This window comes from Enhydra lutris, unplaced genomic scaffold (genome assembly GCF_002288905.1).
Source record: "Enhydra lutris kenyoni isolate GAN:26980312 unplaced genomic scaffold, ASM228890v2 scaffoldscaffold22, whole genome shotgun sequence".
NCBI lineage: Eukaryota > Metazoa > Chordata > Mammalia > Carnivora > Mustelidae > Enhydra > Enhydra lutris.
Window position 1 is genome coordinate 7,415,613 of NW_019154106.1, and position 16,426 is coordinate 7,432,038.

Sequence of the window (16,426 nt, forward strand, 5' to 3'; positions counted from 1 at the left end):
AAGGCAGCCAGCCCAGGAGCACATTCCTCATACTTGCTTCCACCTCCCGCCTCCCTCTGTCCAAACACAAGCAGCAGCCGGAGGACCATAGAGCTTGGTCCTGGCAGCTCGCAGTACAGCCTTGGGGGCACAGAGCTGGGTGGAGCGAGGTGGACCGGGATCCGCCGGGCACACCTTCGGCGCCAGCGCCCTGTTGCCCCACCCAGGCTGGTAGGCGTGGGAGGGCTCTCATTGTTCTCAGCTCTAGGGTCCCTGACTGAGCAGGACCCAGGCCTGAGGTGCACGGGGAGGGAGGATACGGCCTGTGCCCCTGGGATCAGGAAAGGCCTGGGGAGGGGCGCCTGGGTGGCTCAGTGGGTTAAGCCTCTGCCTTCAGCTGAGGTCATGATCTCGGGGTCCTGGGATCGAGCCCCACATCGGGCTCTCTGCGCGGCGGGGAGCCTGCTTCCCCCTCTTTCTCTGCCTGTCTCTCTGCCTACTTGTGATCTCTCTCTCTCTCTCTCTCTCTCTCTCTCTCTGTCAAATAAATAAATAAATAAAAATCTCAGGGGGAAAAAAAAAAAAAGGGAAAGGCCTGGGGAGCTGAGGACTATGCCCTGAGATGCATGGCCAGCCCTAAACTGGGGACAGTACCAAGAAGGGGCCCCAGTGTCATATCTGGCTGGGAATGGGAGTTGGAGGGTGTCCTGGGAATTCCAGCCTTGAGAGTCAGACAACCCTCTAGCCTAGCTGTGCAGTCATGGACAAGTTACCTGACCTCTCTAAGCCTCGTCTTCCCATCCGTAAATGGGGGATCCTAAGACCCACTTCATGGGACGTTCTGGCGAGACTTCGGTGCAATGAGTGTAAAATGCCTTCAGTCCCCTCTGGAAATGTTTGCTTCCACCCACTGAGATGCAGAACCCCAGAGAGGGGGCAGGGACCCCAAGGCCTCCCGCAAGCTAAGGCCCGCAACCATCCTCCCCAAACTGGGGAAATGGCTGCTTCCCAGACACCCAGCAATGATTCAGCCAAAAGATTTTCACATTTTTTAAAAATTTATTTTCGGGGCGCCTGGGATGGGCTGGAAAACATAAAAGGATTTTAAAGTTTAAAATCATCTCTTAGGGGCGCCTGGGTGGCTCAGTGGGTTAAAGCCTCTGCCTTCAGCTCAGGTCATGATCCCGTGGTCCTGGGATCAAGCCTGGCATTGGGCTCTCTGCTCAGCAGGGAGCCTGCTTCCCTTCCTCTCTCTCTGCCTGCCTCTCTGCCTACTTGTGATCTCGCTCTGTCAAATAAATACATAAAATCTTTAAAAATTTTTTTTCTCCCAGGGCACCTGGTTGGCTCAGTCAGTGGAGTGTGTGACTCTTGATCTTGGGGTCGTGAGTTTGATCCCCACATTGGGCATAACGGTTACTTAAAAATAAAATCTTAAAGGGGTGCCTGGGTGGCTCAGTGGGTTAAGCCTCTGCCTTCAGCTCAGGTCATGATCCCAAGGTCCTGGGATGGAGCCCCACATAAGGCTCCCTACTCAGCAGGGAGCCTGCTTCCCCCTCTCTCTCTCTGCCTGCCTCTCTGCCTACCTGTGATCTCTTTGTCTTGCAAATAAATCAATAAAATCTTTAAAAAAATAAAGTCTTAAAGATAAATAAATAGAATTAATTTCCTTCCAATGTTTCATGTGGACAAATTTCAAACCTATGGAAAGATCGAGAAAATAAGCTCTCCTTGTACTCTCCACCTCTACTCACCAACTGTTCACATTTTGCTGCCTCGGCTTCCCCTCCGTATCTATCCATATCTGCATTTGTATATAGCACATATCCTGCTATCATATGAAAGGAAGCTGCAGATGTCTTACACTGAGCACCTCAATATTTCACAGGCATCCCTTAAGAACAAGGAGTGACCATGCGGCGCCTGGGTGGCTCAGTTCGTTAAGTGTCCAACTCTTTAATTTCATCCGGAGTCATGGTCTCGGGGTTGGTGTCCAGCTCCATGCTCAGTAGGAGGTGTCTGCTTGAAATTCCCTCTCTCCCTTTGTTCCCCCTGGTTAGCTATCTAAAATATATAAATAGATCTTAAAAAGACGAAGAAGAAGAAAAAAAAGAAGGGGTGCCTCAGTGGCTCAGTCGGTGAAGCGGCTGCCTTCAGCCCAGGTCATGATCCCAGGTCCTGGGATCAAGCTCCGTGTCAGGCTCCCTGCTCAGTAGGGAGACTGTTTCTCCCACTGCCTGCTGCTCCCCCTCCTCGTGCCCTCTTACTCTCTCTCTGGAAAATAAATTTAAAAAATTTTTTGAGATTTTATTTACATGCCAGAGAGAGAGACAGCGAGAGAGAGAACACGAGCAGAGGGAGTGGGAAAGGGAGAAGCAGGCTTTCCGCGGAGCTGGGAGCTGGATGTGGGACTCGATCCCAGGACCCTGGGATTATGGCCTGAGCCAAAGGCAGACACTCAATGACTGAGCTACCCAGGTGCCCACATAAATAAAATCTTAAAAAAAAAAAAATAAGGAGCCACGAGAAGTCACTGTAATAGTCTCAAGAGATTTAACACTGATAAAACAATATCATCTAATGATAATCTGTTATGGGGTGTACTGTGTCCCCCAAATTGATCTGTTGAAGTCTTAACCCCAAATACCTCAGTACATGACCTTACTGAGAAAGAGAACCATTGCAGACATAGTTAAAATGAGTTCATTAAGGTGGGCCCTGATCCAATATGACCGGTTACTTTAAGAAAAGGGAAACTTGGGGGGACCCGGCTGGCTCAGTCAGTAGAACGTGCGATTCTTGATCTTGGGGTTGTGAGTTTGTGCCCCACGGGGTTAGAGTTTGCTTTAAAAAAGTTTTTTTTACCTTTTTTTTCTTAAAGATTTTATTTATTTGAAAGATAGAGTACAAACGGGGAGGAGCAGAAGGAGAAGCAGACTCCATGCTGAGCTCAGAGCCTGACGCTGGGCTCCATCCCAGGACCCTGAGATCAGGGTCTAAGCCGAAGTCAGACGCTTAACTGACTGAGCCACCCAGGCGCCCCCCCCATTATTTTTTAATTTTAAAAGGGGTAAACTTGGACACAAAGACACACAGGGAGAAGGCCATGTGAAGGTGCAGGCAAAGATTGGGACGACACTTCTATAAGCCACGGACCACCACAGATTGTCAGCAAACCCCCAGCAGCTGCGTCTAGACCAGATTCTTCCTCGTGGCCTCAGAGGGAATCAGCCTGGCGGACACCCTGACCTCAGCCTTCCAAATTCCAGATGGGGAGACAAGACGTTTCTGTGTTTTTCTGTTGTTTAAGCCGCCCAATTCATGGTACAACTGTGTCCAAAATGTTCTTTTTTTTTTTTAATCTTTTTTTTTTTAAGATTTTATTTATTTATTTGACAGACAGAGATCACAAGTAAGCAGAGAGGCATGCAGAGAGAGAGAGAGAGAGAGAGAGAGAGGGAAGCAGGCTTTCTACTGGGCAGGGAACCCGATACAGGGCTCTATCCCAGGACTCTGAGATCATGACCTGAGCCGAAGGCAGAGGCTTAACCCACTGAGCTACCCAGGCGCCCCCAAAATGCACTTTATGGCATTTAAAAAAAAAATCAGATATCTGATTCTAGATCAAAGGTTGCATTTGGTGGTCCAGGCTCTCTAGTCTCCATTAACCTAGAACAATTCTATTGGCCTCCATTTTTGTTGCCTCCATGATATTAACATTCTTTTTTCATGGGTCTAGGCCTGCTGTTTTGTAGAATGGCCTGCAATTTACATATTTCTGATGGTTTTCCCATTAAATTCACATTTGACTTTTTTGTCAAGAATATTACATAGCCGGGGCACCTGGGTGGCTCAGTCGGTAAGTGTCTGCCTTGGGCTCAGGTCATGATCTCAGGGTCCTGGGATCAAGCCCTGCATCAGGCTCCATGCTTAGCGGGGAGTCTGTTTCTCCCTCTCCCTCTGTACTCTCCACTCGCACTCACAGGTGCATGCTCACTCTCTCTCTCAAATAAATAAAATCTTTTTTGGGTCGGGTGTCTTTTTTTTTTTTTTTAATTTCAGAGTGAGAATGAGAGAGAGAGTGAGAGAGAACTAGAGTAGGGTGGGGAGGCAGAGGGAGAGGGAGAAGCAGACTCCCCAGTGAACAGGGAGCCCAATGTAGGGCTCAAGCCCAGGTCTCTGGGATCATGCCCTAAGCCAAATGCAGACATTTAACCAGCCGAGCCACCTAGGCGCCCCAATAAATAAAAATTAAAAAAAATATATTACATAGTTGATGCTATTTTAAATTAATTTTGGGGGTGCTTGGGTGGCTCAGTCATTGGGCATCTGCCTTCGGCTCAGGTCATGATCCCAGGGTCCTGGGATCCAGCCCCGCATCAGGCTCCCTGCTTGGCGAGAGGCTTGCTTCTCCCTCTCCCACTCCCCCCGCTTGTGTTCCCTCTCTTGCTGTGTCTCTGTCAAATAAATAAATAAAATCTTTTTAAAAATTTTATTAATTTTAATTATGATACCTTTTGTTTTGTAAATTAGAGAGTGAATTCTGCTGTGACTCTCTCCCCTCCCCCCATGAGGTGAATTTATGTCTCTGTGTTGCCATATATGCCCATATATATACATACACTGGTAGCCATCAAGGGGGGCTACCCTCCCCGAGTCACCTTGCTTCCATCAGCAGAAATCAAATCAGAGCTTTAGGGCCCTTCCTACTGTTGGCAGGAAGCCCAGCCCTCGGTACTCTCACCCTCACACCGGCCCCCCACCTCACTCCTGCCTCAGGACCATCAAAACTAGTCCTGCCCTTTATCTCTGTTGCTCGGCGTCCCTGCAAGGGACTCAGGCCACCTAGGGTCTCCATGCTCTGGCTGTCCCCTTTTCTGACCTCATCTCCATGCTCAGTTCCTACTAGGAATCCACGGTGCCCTCCAGGCTCATGGCCATCTCCAGCAAAATCCCCCGTCTTCATCCTCTTCTGTAAATGGTCCTTAACCCCCCCCCCCCCCGCTCTAGCAGGAACCCGAGGTCACTACTGCACCTCCTTCTATCACTGGGACTGGAGGTGGGGTATGTGCTCTCCATGATTCTCATTGCCGCTCACGGACACCCTCCCTCCTCCCTCCTTTCAGACACTCAGCTGGGCATGCATTCTAGCTCCTGACTTGCTGTCACTCTCTCCTTCCTACTCCAGTTTTAATTCTTAGAGACTCTGATGAACATATGGATGACCCAACGTTGGGTCTCTCTGTTCCTTGAACCCTCCTCTCCCATGACATCTTGTGTTCTTCCACTCTGCCCAAGCCACACGCTCCCATAGCCATCTCGGAAAGCTGCTTCCGCCTGCGTGACAGCCACCAAATACATGGGCTCTGGAGCCCTTGACAAGGGACTAGCCTGAAGTGAGATGTGCTTTGCATATAAAATAGAGCAGATTTCAAAAACTTAGTGTCAAAAAATGTATAAATTATCATTAATAATTTTTATATCGACTACAACTTGAAATAACATTTGGACATAATTAAAATTAATTTTGCTTAAGTCTTTTACTTTTTTAATGTAGTTACTAGGAATTTTAAAGTTATATATATATAGCTCATATTACATTTCTACTGGAAGCACCGTGCTAGGTCTTTTCATTGCCAATAACGACAGCTCTCTCCTTGTAACTTCGATCCCAAGCATCCCTATCTCAAGCATCTCTAACCAACACCCCTATCTTTCCAGCTCCCTCTATCACCCCAACTCCAGTAAACTTTTGACCCCACTGGAACCTACAATCCACTGATTTTGCCACACTTGGGCTGTCGCTCGTCCCTGATGTGTCTTACGTCCCTCCTCACACAGCATAAATTCCAGCTCAATCATTATAGTTTCTCTCTGGCAGAATTCATCTATTTATTCAGCAAATCTTTGCTGAAGACCAACTGTATACCAGACTCTATTCTGGGCACATGGGACACATCAGTGAATGAAAGAGACAATATCCTGTCCTCGTGGAGCTTATATTTTTGTGGGAGGAGACAAACAATGAACAAATAAGTTATATAAGATGCTGGAAAGGTGGTTCTCGATTGGGAGTAATCTTGCCCCCCCCCCCCAGGGAACACTTGGCCATGTCTGCAGACATTATCAGCTGTCACAACAGGGGAAGATGGGCTACTGGCATCTAGTTGATAGAAGTGAGCGATGCTGCTAAACATCCCAGAGCACAGAGGGCTTTCTCCAACTACAAAGAATTTTCTAGGCTCAAATGTCAATAGGGCCATGGTGGAGAAACTCTGTTCTAGAAAGGTTTACTCATTTGGGGGGGGGTGGTGAGTAGAGCAGGGTGGAGGGACTGAAAGAGAAATTTGTGTTGGAGAGTATGATCTTCTTTTTTTTTTTAAGACTGTATTTGAAGGGGCACCTGAGTGGCTCAGTGGGTTAAGCCTCTGCCTTCGGCTCGGGTAGTGATCTCAGGGCCCTGGGATCAAGCCCCGCATCGGACTCTCTGCTCAGCAGAGAGCCTGCTTCCCTCTCTCTCTCTCTCTGCCTGCCTCTCTGCCTACTTGTGATCTCTCTGTCACATAAATAAATAAAATCTTAAAAAAAAAAAAAGACTGTATTTGAGAGAGAGCACACGCACACATGGGGGGGGGGGGGGGAAGAAAAAGAGTCGCTCCCCCCAGAGGGAAGGGCCAAGGGGGGGGGGGGGGGGGGGGTAGGGGGTGAGGCGAGGGGGTAGGGTGGGGCGGGGGGTGCTCTACCCCAGGACCCTGAGATCATGACCTGAGCTGGAATCAAGAGTCTGGTGCATCCAGGCGCCTCAGAGAGTGTGATCTCAAGTAGGCTGGTCAGGTCTGGGTCAGCCTCATTGAGAAGGTGACACCTGAGCAAAGGTGTGGAGGGAAAGAGACCACCAACTGGGTTTCCTGTTTCACCGAGAACATTAAAGTCCCCAAGACTACATGTGCCCATGTAGTCTGCCTTCTCTCCAATTATTGCAGGGAAACTGTTCATGTTCCTAGCAAAGGCCAAACATGCCACTCAGGAACTCTCATTCCCTCCACGCATTGGAGGCTCTATTTTTTTTTTTTTAAAGATTTTATCTATTTACTTGACAGACAGAGATTACAAGTAGGCAGAGAGGCAGCAGAGAGGGAGGGGGGTGAAGCAGGCTCCCTGCTGGGCAGAGAGCCCGATGTGGGGCTCGATGTGGGGCTCGATGTGGGGCTCGATCCCAGGACCCTCGGATCACGACCCGAGCAGAAGGCAGAGGCTTTAACCCACTGAGCCACCCAGGCGCCCCTTTTGGAGGCTCTATTAACCACCACCACCTCAACCTCCTTTGACCCTCTTCCCCCCAACCCCTGCCCCGCCCACCAGCTGCCATCTTGTTTTTCTTCCATCTTTGCCACAAAGCTCCCTGAAAGAGTTGAGTGTTAGCACTGTCTCCAATTTCTTTCCTCTCATTTTTCTTGAGCCAAGGAACTTCAGGTTTTTGCTCCCAAACTGCTCTTAAACATGGTCACCAGGCGTTCCCTCTGAACCAAATCCAGTCAGCCTTCTATGCTTAGTTTGCTAACCTATGAACAGCATCTGATACTATTGGTCACACCTCTGTCTTCTTCTGCACAAAGGCTCATCTGATTTGCTTCCTATCTCTCTGGCCAGTCTTCTTTGCTTGTTCCTCCTGGTCTCCTAATCTCTATGCGAAGAAGTACCCCAGAACTTGGTCACTGGTGATCTCGTCCCCATATACACTCTGCCCAGCTTCCCCTAATGTTAACATCTGACATAATCAGGATACATTTATCAAACTTAACTGATGAAAACTATGAACGAAGCTACAGACTTTATTTGAATTTCACAAGGAGGGTTCCCAGGTACTCTGACTGGTTTGGTTTTAAGACTAAAATCCCATACTCCTGGGGCACCTGGGTGGCTCAGTGGTTGGGTGTGTGCCTTTGGCTAAGGCCCTGATCCCAACGTCCTGAGCCCAGGCCTGCACTGGGCTCCCTGCTCCGCGGGAGTTCTGCTTCCTGCTTCTCCCTCTCTTACTCCCCCTGCTTGGGTTCCTTCTCTTGCTGTGTCTCTGTCAAAAAAAAAAAAAATTGGTCGCTCTCTCTTGTAAGAGGCACGGCCCCAAACGTTCGGTTAGATTCTTGATGCTTGGCGCAGAATAAAGCTTTGCTTGACCTTCACTTTAAAAAAAATAATAATAATAAAAATAAAAATTAAAAAATTAAAAAAACCTTTATTAAAAAAACAAAAGTCCCATACTCCTAAAGTCCCCTTAGTCCTAGGCAAACTACAAACATCAGCCACCCTGTTGACCATTTTTTTCTGTTAATGTCCTTGTTCTGTCCCAGACTTCAACCCAAAATACCATGTTGCATTTGGTTGTCCTGTCTTACTCTGTTCTAATCTGCAACAGTTTTTGTCCTTCCTCATCTTTTATGACCTTGACACTTTTGAAGAGTACTGGTCAGGTGTTTTGTAGAATGTTCCTCAGTTTGAGCTTGCCAGATGTTTTCTCATGATGAGACTAGACTTATGGATGTGGGGGGAAAATACCCATAGAGGTGACGAAGGGTGGAAATTTGATGTTTTCCTCACTGCTATATATCCAGTGCCTAGGACTGAGTGCCTGGCCCACAAGCACCTAAAACCTGTTTGTTGAATTAATAAGGAAGGTGAATGGATGATTCTGTAGAAATTATTTAGTATTGGTTTGAAATGTTCTTAATAAGGACGCCTTGTGGCTCAGCCGGTTACGTGTCTGCCTTTGGTTCAGGTCATGATCCTGGGGTCCTGGGATTGAGCCCCACGTGGAGCTCCCCACTGAGCTTCCCCATCTGACTGCCGCTCCCCTGCCTGTAGGCTCTCTTTCTCTTTGGCAAATAAATAAACAAATAAAATCTTTTAAAAAAATGTCTCTTGGGCACCTGGATGGCTCAGTGTGTTAAAGCCTCTGCCTTTGGCTTGGGTCATGGTCTCAGGGTCCTGGAATCGAGGGCTGAATCGGGCTCTCTGCTCAGCGGAGAGCCTGCTTCCCCCTTTCTCTCTGCCTGTCTCTCTGCCTACTTGTGATCTCTCTCTCTGTCAAATAAATAAATAAAATCTTAAAAAAATTAAAAAATAAAAAACGCCTCTTAAAAATTTTTTTTCTTAATGTAGATAATATCTTATAATAAATATCGTTCTGAAGCTTTTTTCCCCCTCAATAATATGCTCTTACCCTATTACAAGTAACTATAATGATTCTTTTTTTTTTTTTTTTAAGATTTTATTTATTTATTTGACAGACAGAGACCACAAGTAGACAGGGAGGCAGGCAGAGAGAGAGAGGAGGAAGCAGGCTCCCTGCTGAGCAGAGAGCCCCATGCGGGGCTCGATCCCAGGACTCTGGGATCATGACCCGAGCAGAAGGCAGAGGCTTTAACCCACTGAGCCACCCAGGCGCCCCTATAATGATTCTTTAAATGTTCCTCTTTGCACATATATTAAACTTCCTGAAGAACAGAACTAGGAAGAACTGCTAGATACAGTAGACACATTTACATGTTAATGGATACGGATAAATACCCAACTCAAGGGTTTGAAGGCACTTACGGAACCCTGCAGTGTTTAAAAGTACCCGTGTTCCTCACATCCTGACGACATCTGACAGCCGAAGCCAGAGGCAGCCTGAAGAATGCCTGAGTCACTCCCTGGACTACATCTCCCAGAACCTACCGCGCTTCCACGGCCTACCTGGAGGGCGTGAAATGGAGTGACCAATCCCGGAGGATCTCAGGAAGGTGGCGCAGCCTCCACTCCTCACCTACTGCTCGGGAGCCCAGAGCTGCGGGACTACCACTCCCATCAGCCACCGCGGATTGTCGGGCCGGCCACCATTTCAAGACGCAGCAGGGACAGGAGAGGGCCCGGGACTTCACTTCCCGGCAGGCGGTGCGGCCCAAGGGGCGGAACTCCATTTCCCAGCAGGCTCCAGGCGGCGGGCGCCGTGGTGCCTTGTGTGGGATGTAAGCGCGGAGGTGGGCGCGGGGGACCCAGGCCAGGACTCTCCTTGGGATTTGGGGGGCTTGGCCTAAGGGCGTGTTCCGGACGGACTCTAGGTGCCCGGGGGTGCGGTCGTAGAGAGGGGGCGGGGCGGCCAGGGAGGGTTCCCCAGCGGGGTCCTAGGGGCGCACCCCCGTCGGGGCCGCGGCTCCTGGGGTTGTGGGGGACGAGGAGGCCCTTACAGCCTCGGCTGAGGGGTCTTCCACGGAAGAGGGGGAACAGACGAGCGGAGGGCCGGGAGGCGGGAAAGCAAGAGAATGTAGGGAATGGGGGTGTAGAACCTTAGCTGAGCCTGGGAGGGGGCTCCCCGGTCGTACCCCCCCGACCCCCCCTCCTCCGACTCGCCCGCAGGCCGAGGCCCGCCGCCATGGGGCTGAAGGCCGCCCAGAAGACGCTGTTCCCGCTGCGCTCCATCGACGACGTGGTGCGGCTGTTCGCTGCCGAGTTGGGCCGAGAGGAACCGGACCTGGTGCTCCTGTCCTTGGTACTGGGCTTCGTGGAGCATTTCCTTGCTGTGAACCGCGTCATCCCCACCAATGTGCCCGAGCTCACCTTCCAGCCCAGCCCCGCGCCCGACCCACCTGGCGGGCTTACCTACTTCCCTGTGGCTGACCTGTCCATCATCGCTGCGCTGTATGCCCGCTTCACCGCCCAGATCCGTGGCGCCGTCGACTTGTCTCTCTACCCGCGAGAGGGGGGTGTCTCCAGCCGAGAACTGGTGAAGAAGGTCTCCGATGTCATCTGGAACAGCCTCAGCCGCTCCTATTTCAAGGATCGGGCCCACATCCAATCCCTCTTCAGCTTCATCACAGGTTGGAGCCTGACAGGTGGCAAAGGGCGAGAATCCTGTCTCACCTGGGAATCTTGGCCCACCTCTTCACAACCCTGTCCGGTTTGCAGAGCCCATTAAGACCTGTAAGCCTTGTGAAGTGGGGCAAGTGTTATTACCCTCTTTGCAGCAAGGGAAACTGAAGCCCAGAGAGGGGAAGTGATAATGCCTAAGGCACAGAATGGCCTGCACCCCACTCAACTTGACTCTGCCTCCTCAGTACCCCCATCCCCGCCCTTGAGCAGCTACAGGAGTCCCTCAGCCCAGTATGAGGCACTGAAGGCAGGAGCAGATTTGGGGAGTGAGGAGCCATAAACCAGCTACATTTGAGACACTTACATGAAAGTCAGTAGATGAGGGAGGGGCTTCACGTCAAGGAGCTTAAGACTCAGGGCTTGCAAAGAACTTTCTTCCTTGCTCCAAGCCCAGTAGACTGGCAATCAGGTCCTGGAGTGCCACGGAATCTGAGGCCGCTTCTGCGCCTAGCAGGAAAAGAGTACAGAGAGAAATTAGGAGTATCTACTAGTGGGTGTATGAATAAGGAGTGTTGGCCAGAGGGTCCCGTTTTTGCCGTCCCTGTTATAATCTAACAGGCACAATAAAGCAATTATAATGTGGTTGCAGAGAAAGAGAAGGGACAGGGTCAAAGGCTGGGTGGAGCTGCGGGAAAGCTGAGAAGGTCTTCTGCTGCAGCACGTCAAGGGGGAGGGAGAGGCTTCGAACACAAAGGAGGAAAGGGATTGAGAACGGATGGGCAGGAGCATATCAAGTTTGGGCACAGGCTTGGAGGTGAGCATGGGAGGAAGCATGGCCCATCATGACCTGGCCCCTTTCCCTAGGTCAGAGCTCAGAGGACCCTCTTGCATTCCCTTCCCTTCCACAGGCACTAAACTGGACAGCTCTGGTGTGGCGTTTGCCGTGGTGGGGGCCTGCCAGGCTCTGGGTCTCCGAGATGTCCACCTGGCCCTGTCCGAGGACCACGCCTGGGTAGTGTTTGGGCCCAACGGAGAACAGACAGCTGAGGTCACTTGGCATGGCAAGGGCAATGAAGATCGCAGGGGCCAGACGGTCAACGCGGGTGTGGCTGAGCGGGTACTGCCCCTCCCCCCACTTGGTGCACTTGGTACTCTTCTCTCCTAGCCCAAGCCACCTCCCCTCTTCCTGGCATCACCTCCATATGCCAAGAAGGGGGGGGAATCCCCTTTTCCTGGTGGTCATTTTCTGGAGCGGGCCCAGGTGGGCCATCCTGAGACATCTCGTCTTGTGCTTTCCCAAGAGCTGGCTGTACCTGAAAGGCTCATACTTGCGCTGTGACCGCAAGATGGAGGTGGCGTTCATGGTGTGTGCCATCAACCCTTCCATCGACCTGCACACCGACTCCCTGGAGCTGCTGCAGCTCCAGCAGGTGAGGGGTGCCTGGGGAACCCCGGGTGGGGGCGCTTTCCCTTCTGGAGCTGCAGCTTCCCCTTCTGGAACACAGGTTGATCATTCTCTGCCTGGCCTTTCCCAGGGCTCTTGGGAACAGTAGAACTGGGATGTGAAAGGGCTCGGAAGGGGCTGGTTCCTCAATTCTGGCCCCACCCACCTGGTGGGAGGTCCCTGCTGCTGCCAAACTCCCATCTGCCTGGGAGACTGAGACCCTCCCCCCCCCCCCTCCTGCCTCTCTCTCTCTCTCTCTCTCTCTCTCTCTCTCTCTTCTTTGCCCCCCACCCCCAGAAGCTGCTCTGGCTGCTCTATGACCTGGGACATCTGGAAAGGTCAGTAGGGGAAAGTGGCCAGGCTGGGCCTCCGAGTGGGTGGCTGGGAGGCAGCCTGGACTCAATGACCCTTTCCCAGGTACCCCATGGCACTGGGGAACCTGGCAGATCTGGAGGAACTGGAGCCCACCCCTGGCCGGCCAGACCCACTCACCCTCTACCACAAGGTGGGGACATCTCAGGAGGGTACAGAAGGGAGGCCCAACAGTGGCTGGGGTCCCATTCTGTTTGGGGACTGGGAGGGGGCAGGTGAGAGAGGAACTTGATGTGTATCGAGGGGTATCGCCCATCCGTGTCCCATTTAGTATTTGCCCTGCATGTATTGAGGGCACGGAGGGCTGTCAGGGGTGTTCTGTGTTCCCCAGCGTGGGAGGGCTGGGGTCTGAATTTGTCCCCTCAGCCCTGCTTTTTCTGCTGCCTGTTATTGTCCTAGAGTATAACAGAGGTCACCTGTGGCGGGATCCCTGGGAAGGGGTTGTTTAACTCTGTGGGGGTGGGGGAGTAGGAAGGACATTGGGCCGGGCTTAAAAGCCTTTGGTGTTTGTGTAGGAGTGTGTCTGAAAGCCCGGGAAATGGATGCGTCCTGAGCTTGGAGAATGGGTCCCTTCCCTTTCCTAGCCCTTGTTCTCTGGGGGTCTCTGCCCCCTGCAGTGTGGTCCAGGCCTCAACAGGTAGCCCACTGCAGAGCCTGGGCAGGAGCACTTGGCAGAGAGGATAGAGGGGGGTGGGGCGAGATCAGAGGCCGGACTCTCTGGGATCGGCCCACTGCGCCTCATGGGTGTGACCGAATGGGATTTTTGCCATCCACGGCCACTGGGCCTGTGCCCTGAGGTCCCTCCGCTCTGTCCCCAGGGCATTGCCTCAGCCAAGACCTACTACCGGGATGAGCACATCTACCCCTACATGTACCTGGCTGGCTACCACTGTCGCAACCGCAATGTGCGCGAAGCCCTCCAGGCCTGGGCTGACACGGCCACTGTCATCCAGGAGTGAGGATCCCCCTGCCAGGGCCTCAGGCCGGCTGACCTTCCCCTTCTACCTAATTTCCAACCACCCTCATCCAGGCGTGAGGCCTGGGTCCCCAGCCCTACCCCTTCTCCCTCCAGTCCCCAGGCAGCCAAAGCCACCATCACCCAGGAGGCTGGGACCCCTTGATGAGGGCCTCACACCTTTCCCTGGCTCCCATGGCCTCCCAGTTTGCAAACACTGCCATCCAGCGGGAGAACTTGTACCCCCTGCCCCATGCTCCCCACACCGCTTACTCAGACCCATGATTTCCAAGGGAAGACCGCATCCGCTTACCAGGTCCCTGGGGGTCCCTGCCATGGCCCAGACCCCACAGTGCCCTACTGCTCTCACAGCTACAACTACTGCCGTGAAGACGAGGAGATCTACAAGGAGTTCTTTGAAGTAGCCAATGATGTCATCCCCAACTTGCTGAAGGAGGCAGCCAGCCTGCTGGAGGCCGGCGAGGAGCGGCCAGGGGAGCAGACCCAGGTGAAGAGCTGGAGGGGCAGCCTGTGTTCACCTTGCGGGCCTCCCCACCCCCCAGCAGAGCTCCCTGTCCCTGGCTACAGGGACTGCTGTGTGCGACTGGGGCCTGCTGGGGGAAGGTGGCCACGCGTGGAGAGCTACATTCTATCTGCTGTAGGGGGTCCCTGGCCTGGCTTTGAGGGAGCTGAGGGTATTTTAGGGGTTACTACTCTGTGCCTGCAGGGAAAGGGTGTGGAAGCCCATCTCTCTCATGGTCAGTGCCCCTCATTCAGTTGGGGGGGGGTGGGGTATAGGTAAGAGATGGCTTCTGCCTTCCCCCAAGTCCTGGCTAAGGACTGGTTTTACAAAAGGAAGGAGGCTCTGAAAGATCTAAGACAACTTTTCCCCTTGCCCAGGGTGCCCAGAGCCAGGGTTCTGCCCTCCAGGACCCGGAGTGCTTTGCCCACCTGCTGCGGTTCTATGACGGCATCTGCAAGTGGGAAGAGGGCAGCCCCACGCCAGTGCTGCACGTGGGCTGGGCCACCTTCCTCGTGCAGTCCCTAGGCCGGTTCGAGGGACAGGTGAGGAGCAGCTGCGCAGGCCTTCGGGGGAGGCCAGGGGGTGATGGCCGCTGGGGAGGCAGAACCTTCGTGGTCCTGAAGAGGGTTGGCTTGTCCCCTTTGGGTGTAGGTAGGACTGAGGCCCTGGGACACGCAGCCCGAGGCTGGTCCTGGGCTTCCAGCCACAGGCCTGCAGCCTGGCCTCCACTTTTTCTCCCTGGCCAGGTACGGCAGAAGGTGCGCATCGTGAGTCGGGAGGCTGAGGCGGCGGAGGCGGAGGAGCTTTGGGGCGAGGAAGCCCGGGAAGGACGGCGGCGAGGCCCGCGGCGTGAGTCCAAGCCCGAGGAGCCACCGCCGCCTAAGAAGCCCGCGCTGGACAAGGTCCCGGGCGGAGGCCAGGGGGCGATGTCAGGACCCCCTCGGAAGCCCCCAGGGACAGTCCCCGGCACCGCCCGCGGCCCGGAAGGAGGCAGCACGGCTCCGGCGCCAGCGCCTGCGGCGTCATCACTGCCCGAGGGCCCGGTGCTCACTTTCCAGAGCGAGAAGATGAAGGGCATGAAGGAGCTGCTGGTGGCCACCAAGATCAACTCGAGCGCCATCAAGCTGCAGCTCACGGCGCAGTCGCAAGTGCAGATGAAGAAGCAGAAGGTGTCTACACCTAGCGACTACACTCTTTCCTTCCTCAAGCGCCAGCGCAAGGGTCTCTGAACTACCTGCCGGCCCTTGCGGTGGGGGGACAAGGGCACTCGGTCCCGATGGAGGGGCCACCCCCGTCACCCCCCCCCGGACCTCGAACCCAAGCCCCGCCCCCGGGCCAAGGGGGCCTGAGCCCCTCCTCCAGGCCCCCCACCTCCGAACCCCTGCTGCAACTTGCGGGAGGGCAGACCACTCCCCGGCTCTGCCGGTCATTGGAATGTAGATCGCATCCCCCCCGGGAATCCCAGCCGGCCGGCCGAGGGAAACCTCACTTGGAGCTCCATCATTAATCTTTAAAGGTCCAAGCACTGGAAACAGGCCCCACCTCAGAACCGAGGCGCTAACCCTGGGCCAGACCCGGGCTGCTCACGGTTGCTCCCGGCCTGTGGGGCCAAGGTTTCGCCCTACACCCCAGAAGCACAGGTCCCGCCTCCAACTCGGGAACCTGGGACTCCGATCGGCCCCTAGGAGTACAATTCCGCACTTCAGAATTCCATCCCTTGGGAATCCAAGCCCCCGACCCCAAAGAACTTAAACTTTCAGAGTTTGGAAATCCTAGCTTCTTCCCTTCTCTGCCCCCCAGTCTGGGACACGAAACGCAGTCTCCGGCCTGTGAATCCTGAGCCCCGCCCCCTTCCTGACCAAACTGGCCCCAGATCAGAGCAGACCTCTTTCCGACCCTCTGGGAACCTCCCTGAGGTCCAGCCCGTCTCAGGGGACTCCGGAGGAAATCTGCAGGGGTTTGCGAGTGGGTGAGGGGAGCCTGATCTCTTCCTGTTTTGTACATAGATTTATTTTTCAGTTCCAAGGAAGATGAATACATTTTGTAAAAAAAAAAAAAGTACACGTCCGTGTTTCATCGGGGAAATTGCGGGAGGGGCGGGCGGGACAAGGAAGGGGTGTCCCCTCTTCCCTCTGCCTTCTGGCCTTCGGGCTCCCCACCTGTACGGCGCAGGGAACCGGTGGCCGGCCGAAGGGCCTCTGCCGGGTCTGCTCCGCCCGGCCTCGGGGCTTCCCCTCCCGGCAAGGGCCTGTCCCGCGGGCGCCTCCTCCCGGCCGGGCGGCGGGGCATTTTCCGCCCACCCCCACCC

At 53.6% G+C, this 16,426-nt stretch overlaps 1 protein-coding gene across 2 annotated transcripts; it reads left to right on the forward strand.

Annotated features, from left to right (window-relative positions):
- Positions 1-9,951: 9,951 nt before the first annotated feature.
- LOC111150075 (menin 1) lies at positions 9,952-16,161 on the forward strand. 2 transcript variants are annotated; one of them, XM_022507416.1, is made up of 10 exons: positions 9,952-9,995; positions 10,372-10,832; positions 11,733-11,941; positions 12,126-12,254; positions 12,566-12,606; positions 12,686-12,773; positions 13,459-13,595; positions 13,968-14,103; positions 14,496-14,660; positions 14,865-16,161. In XM_022507416.1, exons 2-10 carry the CDS (start codon positions 10,388-10,390, stop codon positions 15,345-15,347), a joined length of 1,833 nt encoding a protein of 610 aa, XP_022363124.1. In that variant the 5' UTR covers positions 9,952-9,995; positions 10,372-10,387; the 3' UTR covers positions 15,348-16,161. The 2 variants fall into 2 exon arrangements, with proteins under 2 accessions (XP_022363124.1, XP_022363123.1); XM_022507415.1 differs by having other exon boundaries at positions 9,962-9,983.
- Positions 16,162-16,426: the final 265 nt, after the last annotated feature.

Bases quoted from the DNA above. Each gene is read 5' to 3' on its own strand.
- LOC111150075 (XM_022507415.1), top strand. The intron at 10,833-11,732 runs GTTGGAGCCTGA...TCCCTTCCACAG, and splicing joins CCTCTTCAGCTTCATCACAG to GCACTAAACTGGACAGCTCT. The intron at 13,596-13,967 runs GTGAGGATCCCC...CTGCTCTCACAG, and splicing joins ACGGCCACTGTCATCCAGGA to CTACAACTACTGCCGTGAAG.